The 26,186-nt window shown below is 39.9% G+C and overlaps 2 protein-coding genes and 1 non-coding gene across 18 annotated transcripts in view; 1 reads left to right on the plus strand and 2 right to left on the minus strand.

Annotated features, from left to right (window-relative positions):
- RFFL (ring finger and FYVE like domain containing E3 ubiquitin protein ligase) overlaps positions 1 to 26,186 on the minus strand; it is a 75,747-nt gene that overhangs the window by 24,725 nt on the left and 24,836 nt on the right. For 12 of the 16 annotated variants that reach the window (XM_058283163.2, XM_071210509.1, XM_071210508.1 and 9 more), the window contains one exon: positions 9,457 to 9,501. The gene's annotated coding sequence lies outside the window, so the exon portion shown is untranslated. Of the gene's footprint in view, positions 1 to 9,456; positions 9,502 to 12,568; positions 12,612 to 14,165; positions 14,263 to 16,802; positions 24,843 to 26,186 lie in introns of those variants that run through there. The other 4 variants (XM_058283161.2, XM_071210512.1, XM_071210507.1 and 1 more) reach the window with 4 other exon arrangements.
- Positions 24,599 to 26,186, minus strand: part of RAD51D (RAD51 paralog D) — a 51,389-nt gene continuing 49,801 nt past the window's right edge. Inside the window, exon 10 of the mRNA XM_071210519.1 lies at positions 24,599 to 25,057. Within this exon, the coding sequence (XP_071066620.1) occupies positions 24,884 to 25,057 (174 nt within the window). The 3' untranslated portion in view covers positions 24,599 to 24,883. The remainder of the gene's footprint in view (positions 25,058 to 26,186) is intronic.
- Positions 24,749 to 24,897, plus strand: LOC111760159 (small nucleolar RNA SNORA57). The gene has a single exon (XR_002793932.1). It is a non-coding gene; the product is annotated as a small nucleolar RNA SNORA57 (small nucleolar RNA).

The raw sequence follows: 26,186 nt of genomic DNA on the forward strand, positions 1-26,186 counted from the left end.
TTTTTCTCATTTCTCAATAAATTCTTTACTTGGCTTGCCTACACTATGGCATGTCCTTAAAGTCCTTTATGCAACATAGCCAAGAACCTAGAAACCCAGACGCCAGCAACAATTATTACCTAGGATAAGACTGTCAGAAGGAAGCAGGTGTCTGTGTATGGAAGGGGTAGGGATGGCGTTGAGATGAGGAGTTACTTTTTACAAAAGATTTAATTAATTAATTATTTCTCCCTACCCCATTGTTTTTCACTTGCTGTGTCTGTTGGTCTTCCTTGTTTCTTTAGGAGGCACCAGGAGCCAAACCCAGGACCTCTGATATGGGAGGGAGGTGCCTCATCATTTGAGCTACCTCCACTCCCTGCTTTGTTGAGTCTCTCATTATATTCCTCCCCACATCTCTTGTTGCGTCAGCTTGTTGCGTCAGCTTGCTGCACTTGCCCATAGCATCAACTTACTGCCTTCTTTAGGAGGCACCAGGAACCTCTGCTCCCTGCTTTATTGGGTCTCTCATTGTTTTTTTCTTCTTGTGTCATCTGTTGTATCAGCTTGCTGCACCTGCCCATTGCACTGGCTTGCTGTCTTCTTTAGGAGGCACCAGAATCCAAACCAGCTACCTCCCATGTGGTAGGTGGGAGCCCAGTTGCCTGAGCCACATCCACTTCCCATGAGTTGACTTTTGTATCCTAGAACATGGTGATGGATAAACAACACATGAGGCATGGACTGGGCAAAAAGATAAAGGTTTGGGAGTTCCCAGTCTACTGGAGGTATTTAAAGGCAGAGTGGGGCAGTAGAGTAATCAGTCTGGGTCTAAAGAAAACAGGGTCTGGGAGAACTAAAAATGCCACATCTAAAAGGCAAGCAGAGAAAAACCTTCAGTGGAACAGATCAGGAAGAATATTCAGAGAGGTGGGAAAACTGGAAGAATGTTTTGAGTTTCAAGAAGAAATTATCAATACTATCAAATGACCCACAGAGCTGAATATAATGAGGAAAGGAAAATAACCACTAACCTTGGTTTTAGGAACACATGCCTGTGGTCTTTGCTAGAGCAGGTTAGGAAGAAATTAGCTAATCACCATAGGTTAGAAAGTGAATGAGAAGTGAGGACTGTAAGACTCCAAGGACAAATTATTCCTTCCAGAAGCTTGACTGAGAAAGGAAGAGAAAAGGCAGTAGCTGAAGGACATCCAGGGTCACTAAGATAAGAGAAATGTAGACATATCTGCAGGCTGCAGAGGAAACCCCTGGAGACTAAAAGAGATTATAGAGGGGAGCAGATGTAGCTCAGTGATTGAACGCCTGCTCCCCATGTACGAGGTCCTGGATTTAATCCCTGGTACCTCCTAAAAAAATAAATAAAAGAAATTATAGAGCAAGGGAAGCTAGCAATATATGATGGAATAAGAGCCAGAAGTAGGAAGAAAAGTAATCAAGTGACCAGATTAGGGGCATAGAAGAGCCTGAGCAGAAGAAAGGTCACTTCTTCCATCAGCATGGAGTGGAGGTGAAGGTAGAGGTAACCAGCGATAAGTGATAAGTGTATAGCATTTACAACAGAAAGGTGAAAGAAGCAACAAAAAGGAAGGGGAGGTAGGTTTAACCACAAGAAGAAAAAAAGCCTGTCTTCCACACAAGAAATCTTTATACTGTACATTTTTCCCAAGGTAAAGACTTTGCCACAAAGTGGGTTAGACCCAATTGGTAAGGCACAGGAAAAACTGAAAAGCTAGTCAATGTAAATTCTGTTTAAATTCATGTGTTAAAACAACCACATAGGAAGCACCAGCTGTATGCTGGGCACTGGGGACACCAAAGGAGATTTTGACAGGGTCCCCATGCAGGGATAGCAGACAGGCAGTAAGACACTGTAGTTCAACCTGGCCACATTGATACAAGACCTAAGAAAGCTCTTCTTTGGCTGAGAGTCAAGAGAACTCATATTCCTGGGCCCTATTTTTGGTCTCTCAACTTTGGTTCTATCCTTAACTGCCTCCTCTGAAAGCCTCTGAAAGAAAAGTCATCAGTATATTCAAGTATTTGGGTACTCTTTTAAGAAGGACTTAGTTTTGTAAGGCTTTAAACTGCCATTCTGTTATTCCATAAGACCCTTGTTTAGATGGAAAGCCGAGCCTTATTTTGGAGATATGTACATGTGGGGACAGGAGTTAATACAGAAAAGAAGAGGTCAGTAGAAATAGCATTTCCAATACCAAAATATCTGAAACTTGCTCAGTCTAACAGAACAGGTTCAGCAAACTAGGCTTTTACCCTTTTTGACATATATTTAAATACCAAAAAGAAGAATTTCCTAATGTGATCATTTAAAAGTATTTCTTGCCAAACTGAAAGTCTTATATAGAAATAATGGCATTCAGGATTATTTCAGAGGGTAAAGGAAAGGAGTGTGTAATTTTAGCCATACCACACTTAGGAGTATTTTTTTTTTTTACCTCTCAGCTCTAAGCATACAGATACAACATGTATAGTATCTGATTATGTTACTAAAGGACTGAGAGTGGAACCAGATGTGGAAAGTAGTAAAGAATTTTCCCTTTGGTTGATAAGTCTGGAAAACATTATTCTCTGATCTGAAAACCTCCTAAGCTTGAAAGAAAATTGTTATAAATCTCCACAGAGGGCTTGAAAATTTCTCAAATTCCCCTCACTCTCTTCAAAAAAGATTGTCCTAGCAATTTAATCCTCAAATAGTCTGACAGCTCTCTTCTACTGAGGTGTTTTTTTTGTTTTTGTTTTTGTTTTTGTTTTTTGAGGTACCAGAGCCAGGGATGGAATCTGACTTTGTAAGTGAGAAGCCAGAGCTCAACCACTGAGCCACATCGGCTCCCTTGAGTTGGTTTTTTCATTTGTTTGCTTGTTGTTTGTTTTGTTTCATTTTTCGGAGGCACCGGAACCAAACCCAGGACCTCCCATGTGGGAAGCAGGTGCTGCTGAGTTTTGAAATCTGTCAGGCTTTCCTCTCCATTCTGTCTAAAGGGGAGATAGATGGGTGATGAAGAGGTGGGATGAAGAAAAAAATCCATTATTCCCTGTGGAAGGACACGTTGGTAAGATGCAAGAATGATACTTTGCCATGTGATTTTTGTCAGCTCAATACATAAGCTGGTATTTCTTGGTAGATTAAGCCCTGCTGGACAGGAAAATAATGATGTTAGTTAACAAGTTAAAATAAAATTACCTATTCTAGGTAGGCTGGGCAATTGTATTTGGAGGAAAGAGAGTAGATGATGAGAGTTCTCCCCTATTAAGTCCTAGAATCATAGCTAATCTTAAAACAAAAACTTTTCCACTTGTTCACCTGCCTAAGGCCAATAATATTAAGTGGATCAGTGGCTATCATGGGCTTTCCCCTGCCAGGGGAGGGGATGGTCAAAATATCAGTGTCCCAGTAAAGTTAGTGCTGTTTTGTAATGCAACTCAAAATCACCTTGCAAACTAATGAAAATTGAAGCCCCCTTGGGGAGTGGATGTAGCTCAAATGGTCAAGCGCCTGCTTCCCACATACAAGGTCCCAGGTTCGATCTCCAGTATCTCGTAAAAAAACAACAAAAAAACTAAAGTCCCCAAGGTTCTCATCTAGTCTGTTCTAATTTTAATTCACTGCTCTTTGTTGCCAAGGTACTTCTACAACAACAGGCTTTACATGGATGCAGAAACAGCTACACCCTGGAATTAATACATTTATAGTGAACCCAGTACAAGACTTCATAAAAATCTTTTTAAAATAACAAATTAAAAGCAATGAAATAAATTTTTTTTTTTTAAAAATCAAATTAAAATGCTCCCAAACCCCAAAAAGTACCTTTCTGACATAGTAAATCAGAAAATGGCTGGATGGCAAGCCTTACAAAATCATCTCCAGTTTATTGAGGATGTTTTGCCTACTGTAACTAATATATTCCTGGAATGGTTAAAAGCATCTATGTTTTAACTGCAAAAAGAAAAGTACCCCATGTTAAGGATCATTAATACAAAATGCCCTTAGCTTCATCTTGTATATTACCCTAAGAAGCAATTAAAGTACAATTGTGAAATGCTGTGAAAAGCCTATCACTATGGCTTAGCTAAGCCTCTGAAATAATTGAAAAGTCATTACATATTTTGAGAAGTAAAGAAGAAAGTAACAATTCTCTACTGTAAGAACGATTCTCATCTGCCAGGCATTGAGCTGCATACTTTACCTAGTGTTAACTCATATGATCCTCAAAATGTCTGCAAAGTAGATCTGTCCTTCCCATTTTCAGGTAGGAAAATCAAGGTTCAGAGAAGTTAAGTAACTTGCTAAAAGTTACAGCTGGAGAGCAGCAAAGCCAGGATTTGAACCTTAGTCACTTTGATGCTAAAGCCTATCCTCTGAACACAACAAGAGAAGTGTTTTAATTCTATAAAAACATCATTCTTCATATTTTGTAGCCCATCCCCTCTGGGCTCTTGCTCTGCATCTCCACTGGAACTTTCCCACCAGCAGGCATGCTCCAGGGTCTCCCAGATTTTCAAAACTCTTCTTTCTCATAAGAGAAGTACAAAGTACAACTACCAAGTGTGGCCACAAAACATCCTCTGGGCTAAAATGAAAAAATAGATGCTACGAAGTGTTAATAAGGATGTAGAGCAAACTGGAACTTGGATGTAGAATAAATGGAACTCTAACCACATTGCTGTTGGTATAAATTGCACAACCAATTTGGAAAACTGTTTATATCTACTAAAGTCAAACATACACACACACACAATTCCACTTCCAGGTACATACCCAACAGAAATATATTCACCAAAAGAAGTGTTCAAAAATGTTCATGGCAGCACTACTGTTTGCAATAACCCCAAAGTGTAAACACCCAAATGTCCATCAATAGTAGAACAGAGAGGGAAGTGGCTGTGGCTTAATCAGCTGGGCTCCCGTCTACCATATGGGAGGCCCTGGGTTTGCGTCCCAGGACCTCCTTGTGAAGGCAAGCTGGCCCGTGCGCCATAGAGAGCTGGCGCAGCAAGATGATGCAACAAAGAGAGACAAGCAGGTGCAGAAAAAATGCACAGCAAATGGACACAGAGAAGAGACAGTAAAGAATGGAACAAGCCGCAAGGGGGGGAAAAAATAAATAAATAAACAAATAAATAAATCTAAAAAACCCAACAACAATAGAATAGAGAAATAAATTACAGTATGTTCATACAGCAGTGACAATAAACTACTGACACATACAGCAGTATGAACAAATCTCAAAAACAGTGTTGAGCAAAAGAAGACAGATACAAATGAATACATACAAAATGATTTCATTTGTATAAAGTTCGAAAACAAGCAAACTAATCTATGGTATTAGAAATCAGGATAGTAGGTACCCTTGGGAGTAAGACAGTAGATAGAACGGGGTACAAAGGAGCTCCTGATAACATTTTATTTCTTGATGTGATGCCTGTTACATAGATATGTTAACGTTGTGAAAATTCACCAAACTGTACATTTACAATTTGTGTACTTCTCTAATTATACTTAAATATATGTTTCAGTGTTTTTAAAGCATCTAGTAGGATATTTGTAATTTGTAAAAAAAACAAAACAAAAAAGAAAACCTCCCGTTTTGACCACTTCCTTGGGAAGTTCCTTTTCTCTGCTCTCTACTACATCAAAATTTCTTCAAATACTTTTACTTCCTCAACTCTAATACACTCTTCAGTCTTCTCCAATTTAGCTTAATTCAACCACTCCATCAAATATCTGCTTTTCCAGGTCACCAAGGAATTTCAAGGCATCAGCTCCAATGGAACACTTCTCTATCGTCATCTTACTCAACCTCCCAGCAGCATTGGTCAGCCCTTACCCTCTCTTAGCTTTTCAAATTCTGCATCCTTGATTTCCATCCCTCAAAGCCTCTCTGCTGGCTCTTCCTCCTCACTGTGTTCTCTGAATGTTGAGAATCCGTAGGTTGTCTTAAGCCTCCTTCTCCATCCACACCCTGTCTTGTTTTTAGACTGATGTTTCATGAATTCATACGTCTACTTCTCCTGCCACCCCCCACTCCATCCCACTCCCCCCCACATAATGTTTTATCATTCTTACTCACCTACTATTCTTTCTTTTTTTTTTTTTTAAGGAGGTACAGGGGATTGAACCCAGGACCTCAAACAAGGGAAGCAGGTACTCCTACATAAGGCTTAATATCTGTTTACTTGTTAGCTGCCTCCCCTAATTAGAATACAAACTCCTTGAGGGAAAGGACTTGGTGCTTTAATATATTTTCAGGGAATGACTAAAAGAACAACCTCCTGCCTCCCAGATTCAATTCTTGCCCTTCTCAAATTCTTTCTCCACAAGGCATTACCCACTCTCCCATTCCCACCCCACCCCCACTCCACACACACACACACACACACACACACTCTTAAAGCTCTTAATGGATTCCCACTAAATATTAAAATAAAAATCCCCACTCCTTACATAGTTAAAGATCCAGCATGTGTTGGCCCCCTTGCCCACTTCTCCAATTTACGTCCTGCTACTTTCTACTTTCCTCATCATTCACTAAACTTAAAAGCCATACTGACCTTTCAGTTCCTCAACCACATCAAGCTCCTTTCTGCCTCAGGGTCTCTGTACTGGTTCTCCTATTTGCATCTACTGCTCCTTCTGCTTCTTTAGATCCCAACTCAAATAGCCCATCCTCAGAGAGGCCTACCCATCACCTTATCTAGGAGTCCTCCCCAGTCCCCCTCTCTCATTGCCTTTTTAGTTTCATTCATGGAAACGATCATAACTGGTAATCATATTTGTTTTTTGTTTCAATCTATTTCTCCCACTGGCTGAGGTTAGTGGAACATTCAGTATTTTATCAATATAGCCAATGAGGCTAATACTGGTTACCTTTCTTTACCACCAAAACCAATCTCAGTATTTATGATGACAAAAAGTGACTATGAAAAAGAAAAAGTCCTTCAACAAAAACAAAGGGGGAAGCGAACGTGGCTCAACTGATAGAGCATCCACCTACCATATGGGAGGTCCAGGGTTCAAACAGAGGGCCTCCTGGCCCATGTGGTGAGCTGGCCCACACACAGCGTTGCCATGCACAAGGAGTGCTGTGCCACACAGGGGTGGCCCCCACGTGGGGGAGCCCCACGTGCAAGGAGTGCACCCCGCACTGAGCTGCCCCTGCAAGAAAAGGGCACCCCACCCAGGAGCAGCGCGGCACACACAAGAGAGCTGACACAGCAAGATGATGCAACCAAAAAGAGACACAGATTCCTGGTGCCGCCGAGAATACAACTAAACACAGAAGAACACATAGCAAATGAACACAGAGAACAGACAACGGATAAGGGGAAGAAGGGGAGAGAAATAAAATAAATCTTAAAAAAAAAAAAGATAGGGGAAGCGGACATGGCTCAACTGATAGAGCTGTGTGGTAAGCTGGCCCATGCGCAGGGCTGCCGCACACAAGGAGTGCCATGCCATGTAGGAGTGCGCCTCATAAGGAGAGCCACCCCGCATGAAAAAAGCACAGCCCACCCAGGAGTGGCGCCACACACATGGAGAGCTGATGCAGCAAGATGACGCAACAGAAAAGAGACACAGTTTCCCAGTGCTGCTGGATAATGTAAACAGATGCAGAAGAACAGTGAATGGACACAGAGCGCAGACAATGGGGGGAAAGGGGAGAGAAATAAATAAAATAAAAACATTAAAAACAATAATGAACCCTCACAGATATGGTCAAATGATTTTCGACAAGAGTGCCAAGACCATTCAACAGAGAAAGAACAGTCTTTTCAACAAATGGTGCTTGGAAAACTGGTATCCATATGTGAAATAATTAGGTTGAACCCTTACCTTAGACCAGATAAAAAGAATTGATTCGCAATGGATCAAAGACCTAAATTTAAGGATTAAACCTTAAAACTCTTAGAAGAAAACAGGGGAAATCTTCATAACCTCAGCTTTGGCAATGATTTCTTAAGTATGATACCAACAGAACAAGCAACAAAAGAAAAAATTGATCATTTGGATTTGATCAAAATTAAAAACATTTGTGCATCAATGAACAATATCAAAGGAGTGAAATGACAGCCCAAAGAATAGGAGGAAATACTTGACAATCACCTATCTATGGATTAATATGTAGAATATATAGAGAACTCCAACAACTCAACAACAAAGAAACAACCCAAGTTTAAAAATAGGCAAAGAACTTGAATACACATTTCTCCAAAGATATACAAATGGAAAATTAGCATATGAAAAGATGCTCAACTTGATTAGCCATCAGTGAAATGTAAATCAAAATCATAATGAAACAGCACTCCATACCCACTAGGATAGATACAAATAATTTTAAAAGGGTAGGGTGTAGCTCAAGTGGTTGAGTGCATGCTTTGCATGTAGGAGGTCCTGGGTTCAATCCCCAGCACCTCCTGAAAAAAAAGTTCTTTCTCTGGAAGCAGAATAGCTCAACGGCTCAATGGTTGAGTGCCTGCCTCCCATACATGAGGTCCCAAGTTCAATCCCCAGAACCTCCTAAATAAACAAACAAACAAACAAACAAATAAAAAGTGTGTAAGGGTACATAACAAATGTTGGTGAAGATATGAGGAAACCGGAACCCTTAAGTATTGCTGGGGAGAATGTAAAATGTTACAGCAACTGTGGAAAACAGTTTAGTGATTCCTCACAAAATTAAATATAGAATTACCATATGACCTAGCAATCCTATTCCTAGGTAAATACCACAGAATTGAAAACAGGAACTCACACTGATACCTGTGCACCAATGTTCATAGGAGCATTATTCACAATAGTCAAAAGGTGGGAAGAACCCAGGTGTCCATCAACACATGAATGGTTAAGCAGTATCCATTATCTATACATACAATATAATTCAGCCATAAGAAGGATCAAAGTTCGGTTGCAGCTACAACATGAACCTTGAAAACATTATGCTAAGTGAAATAAGTCACACTCAAAATCAAAGTATGATTCCACTTAAGAGGTATTTAGAATAGGTAAATTCACAGAGAAAGAAAAGTAGAATAGTTTTTACCAGAGAGCCAGGGAAAAGGATGGGGGATTATTGCATAATGGATAGAGAGTTTCTTTTTGGGATGATGAAACAGTTGTAAAAATTCTAAAAAGAGTGCTGATAGTTGCACAACACTGTGAATGTACTTGACACTGAATTGTACACTTAAGATTGGTTAAAATGGTAAGTTTTAAGTTATGTATATTTTAGCATAATAAAAAACATAAATATATAGAGAGAAATATGAAGCAAATAGCAAAATGTTAACTGGTTAATCTAGGTGAAGGATATATGGATATTTGTTGTACTGTTTTAACTTTTCTGTAGTTTTGAAATTTTTCAAAATAAAAATCCTTTTATAAAAGTTAAAAATAAAAAACAGAAAACAAAGGGTAGTTAATGCCATGGAGAGGTTACTTACTCTTTTTGAGCCTGTCTTCTCATCTGTAAAATTGTTGGAGGGTAACTGTAGGGATGAGAAACAATATACATAAAGTCTCTTAGCATACAGTAAGCATTTGATAACTAGCAAAATTTTAAAGCTTATCATGAACCACAGAACTATAAGTTATAATTCTAAAACGGCAACCATCTTTAGATGTTCAATAGTGACTATCAGTCTGGAAAGCCCAAGGTTTTTTCTCTCTCTCAGATCACCCAAAGCCTAGGTTTCCTACTGCCCAAGGGACTGGGTGAGGCAGAGGCCTTGGCACTGGTGATTACAATACCTACATAATAAAGAATCCCCTGTGTCTGGAGAACTCACCTGATGTTTAAAATCATCTCTCAACTTGGAAGGTTTCTTACTTTTAAAATTAAGGTAGTCTGCCAAGAAATTTGAACTCCCTTTAAACTGTTTAATTTAAAACAGAATCTCAGAGTTGCAATTGGAATTTTCCAGTAAACCAGCCTGAGGTATCCACCCTAACTGGAAAGATTTGAAATGCTGGTGACAACACAATGAGCATAAAGTAGGGCAACTGATGCATTTATAAGTAAGCTGCCTACAGAGTAAACCATATTACCAACTGATCTCATACTTGCTGGGTGCTGGACAGTGAAGCATGTTTTCTGTGATACTGAGATTATTTCCAAGATATTTATTTTAGAATAAAGAATTCAGAACACCTGAGTCACAGAGGAGACAAGTGTACTGTAGAACTTTAAAACCCAAGGTCTGAATTAAAATAAAAAGCCCTGCTGAAGTGGTATATAGGCTGGATATAAACAAGGGATATTTTACAAGGCTGGAATATATCAGAGGGAAACATTTCCAAAGGTTTTAAATCCTAAAAGACATTTTCCATCCTCCAAGGCAGTCCTTTGGATGTGAGTAATGGATAATGCATATGTCCTAGATAAGAATTTTATTTTAGGGCTGGACTTTTAAAAGTTAAAAAAAAAAAAAAAAAAGCTGTTTCTAAATATGTTTTCTTTGGTTTTAGAATAAGGCGGACCTTCTAAGAACACCACTTTCTAAGAACACCAAAAAGGGATATGACATACCAAGCTATGCTTTTGGCACTGGAGCACCTTGCAAAAAATAAGGTTTAAAAAAAAAAATTCCTGGGAATCTAGAAATTTATATAAGCAATATGAATTCTGCATTTCCTGGTTACAACACCTTAAACGACACCCGTGCTATCACTTTCTAAAGACAAACCTAAAGAATGATATGTAAGATGTGTTTCAGTTTCTAAGCTTGCCCATCTTTGTTTCAACAGAGGTGTTTTGTGTTTTTATTTTATTTTTACTTAGATGTCTCAACTACAACTAATGTTCTATTACCCTCCTTTTAATAAGTGTTTTCACCAATAATTATTAAAAAATAAAGAAAGTAAATCCTTAGTGCTCTGGGCCTCAGCCTCCTTGCTTTCTTAGCTTTAGGTACCCTACTATTCCTTTAGTCCCTCAAAGGCCAAGTTTATGCTGGCTTTAGGAACTTCCCCACCTATTCTTTCAGTCTGAATGACTGTGCCACCCCAAATCCCTTAAGCATTATTTATTTCCTTAAGGAAACCTTCCTGGACCTATTAGTTCTATCATAGCATCTTGTATACCACCCAATAGCTTTCATTCATTCATCGGATTATTTAGCAATCTCTGCCAGGCCTTGTTCTAGGAATACCAAGAGGAACGAAAATAGACCAGGTCCCTGCATCACATGGTGACTGCACAGACCAGGTCCCTGCATCACATAGAGACTGCACTCTAGAAAAATGACCAATCCAGCACTACATATTTCATCAGTTGGCTGACAATTTGCATAATTATTTTCTAAATATTTTTCTCCCCTAGCCAGGGTATGGAGAGTGAAACATGAAACAAGAATGAGCCTACTCACAGTTGTATTCCCAGCCTTCAGGCTAGGTCAGGGTGATCACCATGTATTTATTGATTACTAATGATAAAAACAATTGAGCTTTCAAAAATAAGATAAAAAGACCCAAACTCATGTTTGGAAACTCCATAATCAGGATTCCAGGATGTCTGGCAAATTTGGGGGTTTTACTATAACCACAGCAATAACTTAAGGAAAGGCCTAATAATAAGCTTTACTTCACACATGCTGAAGAAGTATTTGCTAAGAGTACTTGAAAAATAAGAAAAGAATGGTAATAGGATTTACTTTCTTAAATTAACAGGGAAATGCCAAAAATTGTCAGCTATTATAACAGCGGTAGAAAACCAGAAAAGGAGAGTCTCAAAGATGAGCTAGACAGTCCCTTCATTCCTTCCTTGTATAAAAAAGCAAAGAAGCTTCAATGGTCTCCTGGAGGTTCTGGTTTTGAAATGGTGCTGCAATGAGAACGTAAAAAAAAACCCAACGAATAGAGAAGAAGTAAAGCAACAGAGAAAAGAAATGCTACAAATCAAAGAGTTAGACCTCTACCAGATGAAACCCAAGCTTTGCCTGTCTCCGACATACCTTACCAAAGCAAAGCACACTCATAACCCTAGCAAGATAGAAGGAGGTAAGCTGCATGATGCAAGTGAAGCAGGCTAATAAGATATGGAGTAGATGGATCTGGAACCTGGCAGAGAGTCCACACAGACATCAATAACCCCCAAGATGGCTGGTGGAAGACCCCTGCCCACAAGATTCTGTTATTCAAAAGATTTTCTCTGGAAGCCAAGAGAAGCCCCTGATATTCTCCAAGGACTTTATCATTGGGCCCTCAGGGTGAACTGATGGGGGGAGGGGTAATCAGTCAAAACAGCAAACAGCTGGAACTCCTCCCCTGCTATTAGCAAAGGGGTGGAATAATAGTTCAAAAGGCAGAATTTACACTCTCTCACCTTTGGACCCCAGTTCCTGCTCTCTGTGCCCTACTCTTGCCATTTTTTCCTTTGCCATGATGGCCACGCAAGCAAAACCTGGGCATTTATAATCTATAATGGGGAACTGTAGTCTGTAAATCAGCCCACTTTATCACTTTTCAGCCTCTTCCTCTCTATCTGGGACCCATGATCTGTTTTTTCTTCCATTTCTCGTCCCTCACTCCCTCAATAAATTTACAGGCCTAACTCACCCAATGTGCTCTTGAAATTCATTTCTGCAGCACAGTCAAGAACCTAGACAAAATCCGATAACACAAAGAGGTAAACTGGATGACGGAAGGAGAAACATGGCATGAAAGGATGTCTTGGAGCACAAAGTGTTAAAATGACAATAAGAATGAGGGTAAAGAGAGAGGTTTCACTTCCCACTAGTAATAAATGAGCTCTTTTCCTGAAGTGGTAACTGTTGTAAACAACTGAAAAACATACATAATAATCACAAGTTATAAATGTTCCTGGAAACTCCCTGGTTTCAACTAGTCTATGACAAATATCAACAGAGGGACCTCAGCATCTGCTATGAGGTTTAGTGAAAAGTAATTCTAACCAATGGAGGTATGCCAAAATAGCACCCCTGGGGTCTGACCAATTAAATGGCTGCTTCTTAGTGTGGCGTTTAGAAGAGATGACAGATTGAACACTGCAGCAGAGAAGCCTACACATTTAATTTCAGCCCAGGAATTCTGCCCCAAAGGGCAAGTCAATCAGGAAAGAAAGCAGTTCAGAGTAAAATCTACTAATAACAGTAAAAATGGAATAAATGGACCTGCAGTTTAATTACCGCAGGAAACAGTATTTAACAGATAAACTATTTTCGACCTTCTAACTGAAGAAGTTACTTCCACAAGATTATTATCACAGGGACTGACTAATGGGTAACCAAGATAAAAAACATTCACTAAGTCAGGAACTGGGTGAGAGGGTTTCTGGCCACTCCTATGCCCTGGGGAAAGGCAACACTTGAGAGTAATTATTTGTTTAGGACCAAAATTATGCATTTCACCTTTCCAAAATGGAATGCAGAAAAGTTACCACAGCCAAAGGAAAAGTGGCGTGGCATGAACAAAAACTAGATTCTGCTGTCATTAAAGCCCTCTGAACCTTAATTTCCTCAAAACATGGGCACTCAGTAAAAATGTGGCTATAAACAATTTAAAGAAAATATTTTTTAAGGTTCTTCAATGAGACAAAATTCTTCTGCTCTAACCCCTGTTTGCTTTATTTTTTTTTTAGACACGCAAATACCTTCGGTCAGGTTCAATGTCATCTTTCAAACTTTTAGGGAGCTAAAAGACTGCAGGCTCCTCCTTCCAACTGTTAATTTTTAAATCCCTGAAGAGTTTCCCTCAGAAGAGGTAAGAAATTCTCTTTTGCAGCCTCAGGTTGTTAATTTCTTTCCTATTGCACTGCATTGCTAGTTTGTTGCTTTTCCCTCAGGACAGCCAGTTAAAATTTTCTCCTCGAGTTCCTTAGCTTCTCTTCACCAAATTCAAAGAATGGGACACAATACACCTCTGGCCCTCTCACCTGGTGCGCCATAACTACTTGTGCTGCACTGAAATCAGATGGGATTTTGATAAATCCAGGATAAATATGAACTAACCACCGCCTTTCTCCCATAGGCCTTTAGTTTAGTTTGATGTTTGATCTCAATCTGAAAATTATGCTAACTTTTGAAAATATTTTCTGCTCCTGCCAGGATGTGGTATGTTCAGTATCTATCTCAAGAAGCAAAAAAACCAAAATTTCTAGGTTGCCTAGTGCCACAAAGAAAAACTGCATTTTTACCATATTCTGATGAACCCTGATGCTTGACCTGGTCTCTTCAGGTTTTACTCTTTGCCTATATCCCACAGCAAAGTCAAACTGGCTGTCTTCACAACTCCTTGACAGATTCAAGAGAAAAGACACTTGTGATGACTTCTTACTACTTTCTTTCACATGCAAAGTCACTTGTCATTGATTTAGACATGCTGCTACTTTACCCACTAGCTCCTGGAACTACAATGCCCAAGGTTAGACAGTCTTCTTTGCAATGTGGCACGGATAAGAAACACTTGAAAAACATTATCCAGGCCTTGACTTGTTCCATATTCATGGTTTGCGACAGACCTGTTCTAAAATAATTCAAGTGGCTATAATAATCCACAGAGATCCCAAGATTACTGCCTACTGGTTGTTATTCTATAGCTGATCTAGTCCCCTAATGAACATAATAAAGGAGTAAACAGTGGGAAGCATTGAGGAATGGGAGGGGCTTTGGAAAAGAATAAGGGTTCAGAGACTGTTTACCAGCTGGGTGACCACAAACAAGCTGTTTAATCTGTTCTCCAGAAACTTGCCAAGGGCTGAAACAATTCAGCAATTAGCATTAGATCCAGCCTACAATATTTAAGGAAATTTTCAATTCAAGAATAAAAATATATGCAAAATTACCAAGGTAATTTGTAAACTCCCATGCTCAGGAAATATTCAGAAGGTATGCAATTGAAAGGGCTGAAGAATTATGGGTTAAGATTTCCTATTGTTTATTAAAAATAAATAGCCAAACACAGATTGAATCACACATCTACCAAAGGCAACAAATCAGCAGCTAATTCAGTGGTTTCATTTTATAAACCATATGTATATAAGATGTCTAAGCTAGGAAAAATCATGAACCAGGAAGAATGACCTGATCCCTAGCATAAAGATTTGCATACGTATAAAAGCAAGGGCAGTAAAAGAGCAGTTACATTAGCTTTTTTTCAAACTAGAGGGGAAGACTTCTTCAGCTAAATGCAAATATTATGTCTTGATTTTTTAACTGCACCAAGTTTCAAAACACAGGCACACGAGTTACAGTAAAGACAAGCACATCCTGTTTTCACTTGACTTCCTGTTTTGGGCTGTCTGATCTCTTTACACTACTGCTCTCTGGGCCAACAGTGTTAGACCTTGGACAAATACGTAATCTTTCATATGTGCCCCAGCAACTGATTCGCTGAACAGCATTTCGGGGACAATAAAATACATTACTCTATGAGTCAAGTAAAAGATTTGCCTTACAGAAACAAACAAACAAAAAAAACAATTATGGGCCTCTAAAACACTTTCTGGGCTCCCCATGCTTCATACTAAATCTGACCTAGAATAAGCAATAAAAACTAACACAAATAGTGCTAAGATAAGAAAATTAAGTCTGATACAGAAGCTGGAATATGAGGGCTGGGGAAAAAAGCAAGAAAAACTGGCAATATTTTTATAGTTACGTGTTGGCCCCTTTCTGAATGCAGGAGGAACAACTATTTTGTTGGCCAGTATCTACTAAGTAGATTCCAGAAAGAGAAGTGAGGCAGGTTATTACATCAAAAAGAGTGAGTCACAGCTGGGACCCAGCAGAGAACACCGCTGTAAGACCTACCCAGAAATCTCCTGAAGGAAGGCTGCTGCTACTAAGAATAAAGCCAGAAAGACCCTATCTAGACCCTAGCCACAAAATCCCATTTGGAACTCTTTCCGGGGTCAAGGGACACCCCAGGTAATTCCAGATAAATTCCAAACAGGCCTCCTCATTGGCCCCAGAAAACCTCAAACAAAGAGCCTCATCGATGGTCCCCTGAGAGCTAAAAAGGGGGCAACCAATCAGAAGAGCAAACAGTTCCCAACATCAGGAAAGGGGAAGATGAATAATGGCTTTAATTAAGGCAGTTCCCCTACCCCAAATGCTTTCTTTCCAAGAGGAGCCTGCAACCACATCTTGGGTATGTACCTCTTTCCTTTTCTCTAATTTCTCAATAAACTCTTTTTACTGGCCTAACTAAACTGACTTTCTTAAATTCTTTTATGTAACATAGCCAAGAACCTAGAGGAATCCAATATTCCCCAACTTCAGAACCACCTCCAAGTGATCAATGATCCCGTGGCTGGACACGGCCCTGAAACCAATCTGATATACCAACCTGAAAGAGGTTACTTTGCAGCACTGCAAAAGCCTGGAGGAGTTCTAGAGACCTAAAAAGCCTCCACTTCAGGAAAAACTTCTACTGCTTTCAAAGAGATGATGGTGCCCCATACTACATTCAGTTACAAAGAATGCTGGGAAATTAATATCCCAGTTTTTATTGTTAAGTCATTTAGTCTCTCTGGGTCTGTTTTCTCATCTGGAAAATCAGAAGATTAGACTATACTAATCTCTAATATTTCCTCCAGCTGCAGAAAAATTCTAGGATTTAACAGTAATGGTTAGCTGAATCTTCTGTGGCTTCCTGCATTATTACTTTGGTCAAATAAGATGTCTAGCATCCCACATCCCACAGTGTGAATATATGCCTTAATCTACCTCCTAAGTACCCAAGGATTTTTTCTCTTTGGCTTGAAACATGGATAAGAAAGTTACGCACTTGAACGTAATATTCTAACAAATCTTAAAAGACTGCTTCTTACACAGTCTTTTTATTAGGATCCTGATATCAAGCAAAAGTAGGTTCTCTTCTTCTGATGCATCTTCAAAGCCAATTCTTGAGACACGAGAGTTTCAAAGAGAGTGTTTTAATGGTTGTGCAAGCAATTAAGCATGGTGGCTTCGTGGCCCAAAACTGCCCCTTGATCTACAGAAATTCTAATATATTATAACATCATGATGCCAATGATTAGGGTGGAGCTGAACACAGGGTCCTTCATTAATGAACATTAAGGGGATTATTAACAGGATAGATGAAGGTGGGGTAGCAAAGCAAGGAAGTATACAGAACAAAGGTCAGTTACAAGGTCTTTCATATAGATGTTAAACAGGTAGGTGGAGTGGTTACCATTCCAACAGTAATTATACTCAAGGGTGAGTTCACTCCAGAATTACCATTCACAATACTAAGCATACACAAGGATGAGGTCTAGAGTAACCAGGACCAGGGGTGGGACCATGCTAGCCAGCTTCAGTCATTTCAGGTATTAACCTTTTGCTATTTTATAATATAAAGGCATCTATACAAGGACTTAATAATCATAATTACTTGTTAATAAAACTTCGGTTACAATCTAATCATCAGTCAGTTCCCATGTTGGTTATATGATTCATGGAGAGAAATGAGCAACAAAAGAATGGAGAAAATCTAACCAACAGCCAATGTGGCACTCCCACACACAGTGACTGCTAATGGAAAAAGCATGAGGCAAAATTGGGGTAAGAAAAGGAGTGAAGACAAGTTTAGTCAGTCAGTGCAAGGGAAGACAAAGCAAGTTTATAAGAAAAGCAAATGGGAGGTGGGGGTGGGGAACTAAACCAATGAGCAGAAGCTTCAATCTGAAATTCCTTTCATTCATTCATTCAACAGTTATCAAAACCCTACTATGTGCAGTAACCTGAACCAGGTACTAAAGGAGATACAAAGGTCAACCAGACAGATCTGCTCAATGATGTTATAGTACAGCAGGAGAGATAAAGACATGTATACAAACAACTGAAATGTGTGAGAGAAAGTATACTGTCCCATAAAAGAGAATTCCCAGCTAGAGACTCGGAGGAAATGATTACTCCCAATGAGGGATCTACATAGCCAGAATAGCATTCTTAGCCAAAAGTACAGAAAAAACAGGGCACCCAAAGCAGGAACTCAAGGACACATGAGTAACTGGATTTAATTGAGACATAGGTGGGCATGAAGGGAGAGATGGTATTAAGGTATTAGTAGTAGCTAGCGACCCAGAGAGTCAGTGCTGGGCTATGGCTAAAGTGGAAAGCAGATCGGAGTCAGACTAGGGATTCTGATATCAGTCTCAGAATCTAAAAAATCCAGTGCAGGAAGGATTTAAATCCAGTTAGGAGCTGGAGGAAAATCATAAACTTAACTCAGAAAATTAAGAGAGTAAAATCCATGTGTGCAGATATATAAAGGCGCTCCAGAAAGATACAACCTCTCCCAAACGAAAAACAAGTGGAACAAAAAGGCTTGGCTGACAGTATTATGTATTTAAACAAAGAATGTAATCAACATCAAGGTGTGGTCAATAAAGAAATCTAGAAAAATCTAGAAAAAACATAGGGGGGCACTTTGACTCCAGAACTGGCAATGCAGAAAAATACTATAGCTAGGTACAGTGTGATTACATGAAATTTAATGGGAACAGCATAGAGTAGTTACGGATATGAGCTCGAGTCCTCTGGATTTGGTTCAAATCCTAGCTAAGCCTCATTCCACCTAAACGGCCTTGGGCAGATGACCTAACTTTAACCTCTAGGAAGGGGGGGGGTTCCTTTTGTAAATAGAAGATAAGTGAGCCTACTTTGCAGGGAGGATCATAGGGAGAATTAAATGCCCTGATGAATGCAAAGCACTTAGTAGAATGTCTGACATATGGAAAGCAATCAATAATCTTAGCTTGATTATAACTATATTCTCCCCCACAAACCTCATCTTTGGCAAATAACTAGACTCCTCCTTACTCACTTTACTGCAACAATCCAATCTGTGTTCCATCTACTTGTTTTGAGAAGCAGTTAAATGTCCAATGGAAAAGGTACTGAATCAGAGGCCAGGAGTGCCATATATACATTATATATGTGGCCATGTGCTAATCATTTCATCTGTGCCTCAGATTCCTCAACTACAAAATGAGTATTTTAATATGGTATTTACGGAATGAAGAAACATTTTAAGCACAGGCTAGATGAGGAGGGAGAAGGTTAAGTAGGGTGATGAGGCTTTCAAAAAAAAACAAAAAACAAAAAAACAAACCCAGACCTGGTTTCAAATTCCATTTCTACCACTTTAACTAGCTGTGTAACCATGAGCAAGTTAAATTCTCCAGTTTCTTTATCTGTAAAATGGAGAAAATAACTTCACATAATTTTTAAGGAATTTTTTAAAATGTGTAAAGTACTTGACCTGTTGACTGCCATCTTTCTCTCTCCCTCTTCTTCTCTATCTAAGCAAACATCCCTATTCACTAGACCAGAAGAGACCACAATTTTTGATCACAAGTGAAAAACAATCACGTTGCCAATATATCTATATTCATCTGTAAATCAGACATGTACTCCTATACAATAGGAGTACAATCTAAAACATAACACTAAAAAGAAATTTCAAAATAGAGAAAGTTAGTTCTAATAATCTCTTCCTGTCCACAAAGGAAAGTCTTATGCACTCCTGGGATTCAGAAATCCACTTTGGCAAACTGACTGAAGACAAAAATGATCAGAATAGTCTTGGTATAGCATCATAGCACAGTGATTGGCCTGTGGTAGGTGGCCTAATAAATACTGGTCCATTACAGTTTTTAAAAACCTACCTTCACACACATGCTTCTCTTTGCAAGTTTGTACAAAGCTAGCCCTTTGCTCTTTCTTCTTTTCTCTTCATTTCCCAACTTTCCTAAGAAAGTAACTGGAATTTTGCCTTCACCTCCCCATTACACATTCATTAACTTTTTCCACTTCACTTAATTGGATGCCCTTTCTCTGAGGTCACCAATGATGTTCTCATTTTGCATGGCTTTTTCCTAAGCCTCAAACTTCATAGCTTCCCTGAAACTCCAGACATATACAACCTATCCATGTTCCTCCTTGAATCTTTCTTACAGGCTTCTTTTTCCCCACTGGCATCCACTGAAAGTAGAGTAGCTTGACTCTCCTTGACCTCAAAGGCCAATCATTCTCCCTGTCCTTCCCTGGCTCCTCCTCCTAGGGTTCTGTCCTTCTCCCTCTTCCTTACCTTCCCTAGTTAAGTCTATTGGTCTACATTTTAAATATACCCTGCATCTATTCCATTCTCACTATGTTACTGCCATACCTGCCCCATCTGCCATTTTTTCTCCCCAGAACTATGGTAAATACCTCATCATTAGTCCTCTCTTTGCCATTCTTGCCTCCTTCCAATTTATTCTCCATATAGTAGGCTTAAAAAAAAATAAATCCCTGCACATTACTCTCCTGCTTGAAAACCTGCAGTAGATTCCCATCATGCTTTTGAATAAAATCCAGACTCCCAATATAGCCCACAAAAGGCCTGTGTGACAATCTCCTGCCCGCCTCTCCACTTTACCTTATGCCACTCTCCCTCTCATTCACCACATTCTAGTCCTTAGTGGCCTTTCAGTTCTTCAAAAATAATTGTTTATTCCACAAGGCCTGCACACAGTGGTTCCTCTCCTGCCTGGAAAACTTTCCCTTGCTCGTTCCACATAGCTGGCTCCTTATCAGAATTCATCTCATCTTCTCTACAATTTGGTTGTTTGGTACATAGTGAGGGCTCAATAATTATTTGTTAAATGGATGGATTCCATTGTCTTCAGTCAGATTACTCCCAAATAAATATCTGCAGTCAATATCACCCTTCAGTTCAGTATCACACTTCTAAATCCTTACGAGATATCTGTATCTCAAATTTAGCATACCAACTACACTCAAAACCAAATGCTTCATCTTTTTGCCAACCAGTTCCTCTAATCTTGTATAAATACATGACCAGGGAGCGAAGGTGGCTCAAGCCATTGGGCACCTCCCTCCCACCTGGGAGATCCCGGGTTTGGTTTACCCCTAGAAAGATGAGCATACAATGAACAGATAGAGCAGATAGTCATAAAAAAACTCACCAGATAACTCTGATTTGCAGCCAAGTTTGTAAATAACATGCCCAAACTACCCATTCAATATAACATGCATTATTCTCTCATTAAAATTCTCTAAGGTCAATGTGGCAAACTGTTTCCAAAAATGGCTGCAATAGTCCCAATCATCCTGCATACCATTTTGCAAGGTGACTTTGACATTCTGCCCATCAAGAGGTGGAGTTCGTTTCCCCTCCCTCTGAATCTGGGCTAGACTTGTAACTTGAGAAGCCCAATCTAGATTAATGAAAGATGAAAGATGAAAGACCAAGAAAAAGATTGACCTAATGGAAGAAAACTAAAATATCCCATATTGGAGCCTCCAACCCAGTCAACATTAATGGAGTAGAACAATCAATGTCTTCCTTTCCGAATGAATTCCTAATACACAGACTCTTACACAATAAAATGGTTGTCATTTTAAAGTATCTAAAAGTTTGGGGTGGTTTGTTACACAATAATAGGTAACAGAAACAGTCAGAAATTCAAGTCTTTTTAGAATTTCTAAAAACATTCAAATGTTTCCCAACTTTAATGATCAAGAAACTTTTCCTTGTATTTAATTAAAATTGCTCCTCCTTCAATTTAAGCCCATTTCCTCATAAATCTTTGAAGTGCATAAAGAACAATTAATCAAAATTCCCCTAGCAAAAACTCATCTTGGACTTAAAGATAATTATCAAGCCATCCCTTAGCTTTTCTTTCTTTACTGCTTTTTTTTTTTTTGAACTTTTCATGATAGGACCTATTTTTTCCCACTTCTAATTATCTTTGATTATCTTCTTTTAAGTATGGGAGACCAAAATTGGATGCAATATGGCAGTACCGAACAGAGTACTTCCTAGCCTTTATGATTCATCATTCTGAAATTAAATTCCACTGTCCCAAATATCATAATTTTTTTTAAGGATTTCTTTCTCCCCCCACCCTGTTCCCCCTGTTGTCTGCTTTCTGTGTCCATTCACTGAGTGTTCTTCTGTGTCTGCTTGTATTCTCATCAGGCAGCTTCAGGAACTGATCCTGGGACCTTCCGGAGTGGGAGATAAGCGATTACTTCTTGCACCACCTCAACACCCTGTTCTGCTACGTCTTCTTATTTTCTCTCTTCTGTGTCTCTTGTTGCGTCATCTTGCTGCTCCAGCTCTCCGTGTCAGCCAGCATTCCAGCATGGGGCAGCTTTCCCGCGTTGGGCAGCACTCCCATGCAGGGCAGCATTCCTGCGTAGGCTAGCACTCCGCGTGGGCCAGCTTGCCACGTGGGCCAGATTGTCCTCACCAGGAGGCCCTGGGCATCAAACCCTGGACCTCTTATATGGTAGGTGGGAGCTCAAATGGTTGAGCCACATCCATTTCCTCCAAATATTATACTTTAACATCCCAAAAGCTATGAAGCACTCTACAAACTCAACTTTATCACTTATACTTACTAGAATTCCTACTGAAACTTTTCTTCTCTTAACACTCAGCTTGATCCATTTTCTGCTGAATCCCTTCACTCAACAACCTGGTTTGATACTCCACTACAAGAGTAGGTATTAACAAATTCTAGATATTTGAAGTAAAACAGAGCAAATTGAGAGATTGGAATGAGAGCACCATTAATTTCAATCCACACTTCTAACCACAGTCAAGGCCTTTCCTCACGTCAGGGGGAGCTCTGGGTACCTCCCCCACCTACCTCAATGATAAGTCAGATCATTAGTACTTGTCTATTGACAAAGGTACCTTTTCTGTAGAACTGGATAGAGTATATTTAACTAAAAAGACACAAATCAGGAGATGTGGCTCAAGCGGTTGAGCACATGGGGAGGTCCTGGCTTTGGTTCCCAATGCTTCCTGAAAAAACAAAAACCAAACAACTAGCAAAACAAACAAAAAAACCAACTCAGGGAAGTCAATGTGGCTCAGTGGTTGACTGCCAGCTTCCCACACACAAGGTCCCAGGTTCAATCCCTGGTCCCCAGTCCCTCAAAACAGAAGGGGGAGGGGAGGGGAGGGGGAGGGGGAGAGCTACCCATCACAGGATTATTGTGGGTATGAAATAAGATGATAATATGAAATAATTTTGTAAAGTACTATTAAACTGTTAGGTGACATTTTCATATCTTCATACAGATTGGGAGTAGGTCTCAGCAAGTCTTAAGTCTTCAAATTAACTTCCACTGGTTAACCTGATGGTTTCGGGTGACACATAACAGATCTGGCAGCCAGGGGCTCAGGTTTATTAAAGAAGAAGCAAAAAAAAAAAAAAAATGCCACCTAACGAGAACGTGAAGATTTTCTAATGTTATATAAAAGGTAGTAAAGATATTTTGACTAATAGTATGACCCTGGAGACCCACTTCAACCTGTCTCTGACAATGCCAGGCTCTAGGTCAGGCACCAGGTTCAGTCATAATTCAGCAGTCTAGTAACAGACTGCGCTTTGGAAGCCCAAAGAAGGAAGAACTAACTCTGCTTGGGGAAGTCCGGAAAATTTTCACATATGATCTAAGTCTCGGAGTAGGGAGGGGAGGTTGAGGGAAGACTTTAAGTATTTTATCAATCCAAGAAGAGGGAGAACATTAGGAAAAGGCAGAGTACTAAAAGGATATGGGCTTTTTTTCCTCTCTCTGCTTGGACCAGCACACAAATACACTTGGGAATCCATAATCTGTTGTTTTCTTCCACTTCTATTCTCTTCTCTCATTTCTTTAATAAATTACTGGCCTAACTTTAAAAAAAAAAAGATAGTGTATATTCCAGGAATAGAAAAACTAAGTTCAATGAGGCTAGAAAAAAGAGAAATCTCTGAAAAAAAAAGAGAAATATAGAAGGTAGGTAAGTAAGAGTAAGAAGGATAGGGTCAACTTGTGAAGGTCTTTACAGATAAGCTAACTAGAAAACAGAGCACCAGTGGAAATCTAAAAGCCTGGACACGAAAAGAGAGATTTGGTCTTTAGGAAGGCAACTTTGGTAACAATGTTAAGATAGGAGGAGGGAAAGACCTATGGCAGCGTGGCAAAAAAGTCCAGTCAAGATTTTATGAATCTGAAAAAGGAATCACAAAACTCAAGTTCTTAGAGACATGGTAGGTAAAAATGTATGTAAGATCTGGGAGAATGGTGGTATCTGTAGTCTTTGAAGAGGGCAGGTCCTGCCTAAAATTATTCAACCACAAAATCTTAAACCACTGGACTGGTTAAACTAAGTGTCCAATTTTGAGCCCTGAAATTAAGTCACTGACAGAAAGGTCATACACCAAACAGTACACTAATATAATCAACAGGGTTTAGCAGCTATGGATTTAGCAGATTTAGAGGATGTGAGACATAAAATGAATGAACAGGTAGATTTAGTGGATATAATTAAGTGTTCAAGCATATAGCAATACAGCCAGATAGCAGATACTGGGTAGGGGAGATAAGTTCAGTTATAAACATGTTGAATTTAAAATCCAGTTTGAACACCCTGATAGATTTGTCAAGTTGGACCAAGTTTGTCAAGGTCTGTCAAGTTGGAAATAAGGGTCTTAAGTTTGGGAGAAACACCTAGGCTAGGTAAACATACTGAGGGAGGTTGAAGTTATAAACATATTTGAGATCATTAGAGGAAGGGGGATGGAGGAGGAGTGAAAAGATATCCAAGGCAAAGCCATGCAACATCTCAATATTTATGGTTAGTCAAAAGAGAATAAGTGACACAGAAAGAAACTCAGGCTTTTCCCGGGAGGCGTCGGGGTGAGTGTGGGTTTCCATGGTGGCCTGCGGAGGCTGGCCGCGTGCGCCGAGGCGGGACCTGGTGGACCGTCCTTTTCTTGGCGGGGACCGGGCATGCGGTCCCAGACCCCGGTTATGTATGGAGGCAGAGAGAGAGGGTCCGGCCCCCGTGGCGTCATGTCTTCGGTGCCGGCGGCTTCCCGTCTCCCGGTCCTATCCTCAGTCACCGGGACAGGGCTCCAAGGGCAGGGCAGAACCTGGGGTCCAGCTGGCTCCTCCCTGGGGTGCTTACTGCTTCTCTTTTGATTTCAGGTATCTGGACTATGCCCCGTGGCCGGGAGCAGTCGTATCCCCTCCTCTCTTTAATTCCGCTGTAATCAATAAAGGCCGGTTTGTGCTTGTAAAAAAAAAAAAAAAAGTAAAGAAACTCAGGAGAGGGAAGAACTTGTCCACAAAGACAAATGAAGAGGGTTGCGGTGGGGGAGGGGGGCGGTGGGGGAGGGGGACGGTGGAGAAGAATGGTCCAACAGTCAAATGCTAGACAGATTAAGATTAAGGCTGCAACTGGGACACTGATCTGGTAATTAGGAATTTACTAGTGCTCTCTAGGAGAGCAGAGTAATAGGGTAGGAGCCAAATTAATAAATGGGCGATGAAAGGAACAGAGCTGAGGAAGTACAGAATAGGCTTGTCTCCATCCTACTTATCGAAAGCCTTCTATGTGCCAGTATCACTGACAAGATTCTAACAAAACAGACCCTGATTCTCAATATACCCTATGAGTGCCGTAAATACAGAGTTCTCCTGGGTACTCAACCAATCTTAGTAAGTAAAAAGAGGCTTTGTGGAAGAAGCGATCTCTAGGCTAAACCAGTTGCCCAGGTTAATTTAGGGTAGAGTGTTCCAGAGAAGGCACGTGTCCAAAGGCCCAAGGTGAAAGACAGGATGGACCACTGGGGTAACTGTAAGAAGCAACATAGCTTGAGGGAATGCGACTACTTAGAAAGAAGGCTGAAGAGTTAAAAGGTCTAGTGGTAAGGAGCAAGGAGACAAGAATAGCCTAAACAGAATTAGGATTGAGGTGGGGAGGGGGTTCTTCATAATGTTTAGAAAAGAATATGGGAACAAATTCACTGGTAAGACAGTTATCTACAGTTCAATATTCACAATTATTACATAGACAAGCAAATGCGTTTACTGCTCTCTTTCTTTAACAATTGTTTAATTTGATTACACTGTTTATCTCAAGAAGAAAAAGAACAGACAACAAAATGCAGGAGCAAAAGATGGACAAAGCTGTAATACTAACTGGTTTGACTTCTCTAAGGTTTATATAATAAATGGCCTAAGAAGGTCTAAAGTCACACCTGGATCCCAAATGAAATGAAACTTTTCCCCTTAGAGCACTGCTTCAAAGAGCTGAAGGACTGACTTCAAGATATTCATACTGATAAGGCACTGACTCACTTATGAAGACTAAGCATTTTCCATTTTTACCCCAGTTCAGTCTAGCTAATGAAATTAAG

The sequence above is a fragment of the Dasypus novemcinctus genome, chromosome 21, assembly GCF_030445035.2.
Source record: "Dasypus novemcinctus isolate mDasNov1 chromosome 21, mDasNov1.1.hap2, whole genome shotgun sequence".
NCBI classification, from domain to species: domain Eukaryota; kingdom Metazoa; phylum Chordata; class Mammalia; order Cingulata; family Dasypodidae; genus Dasypus; species Dasypus novemcinctus.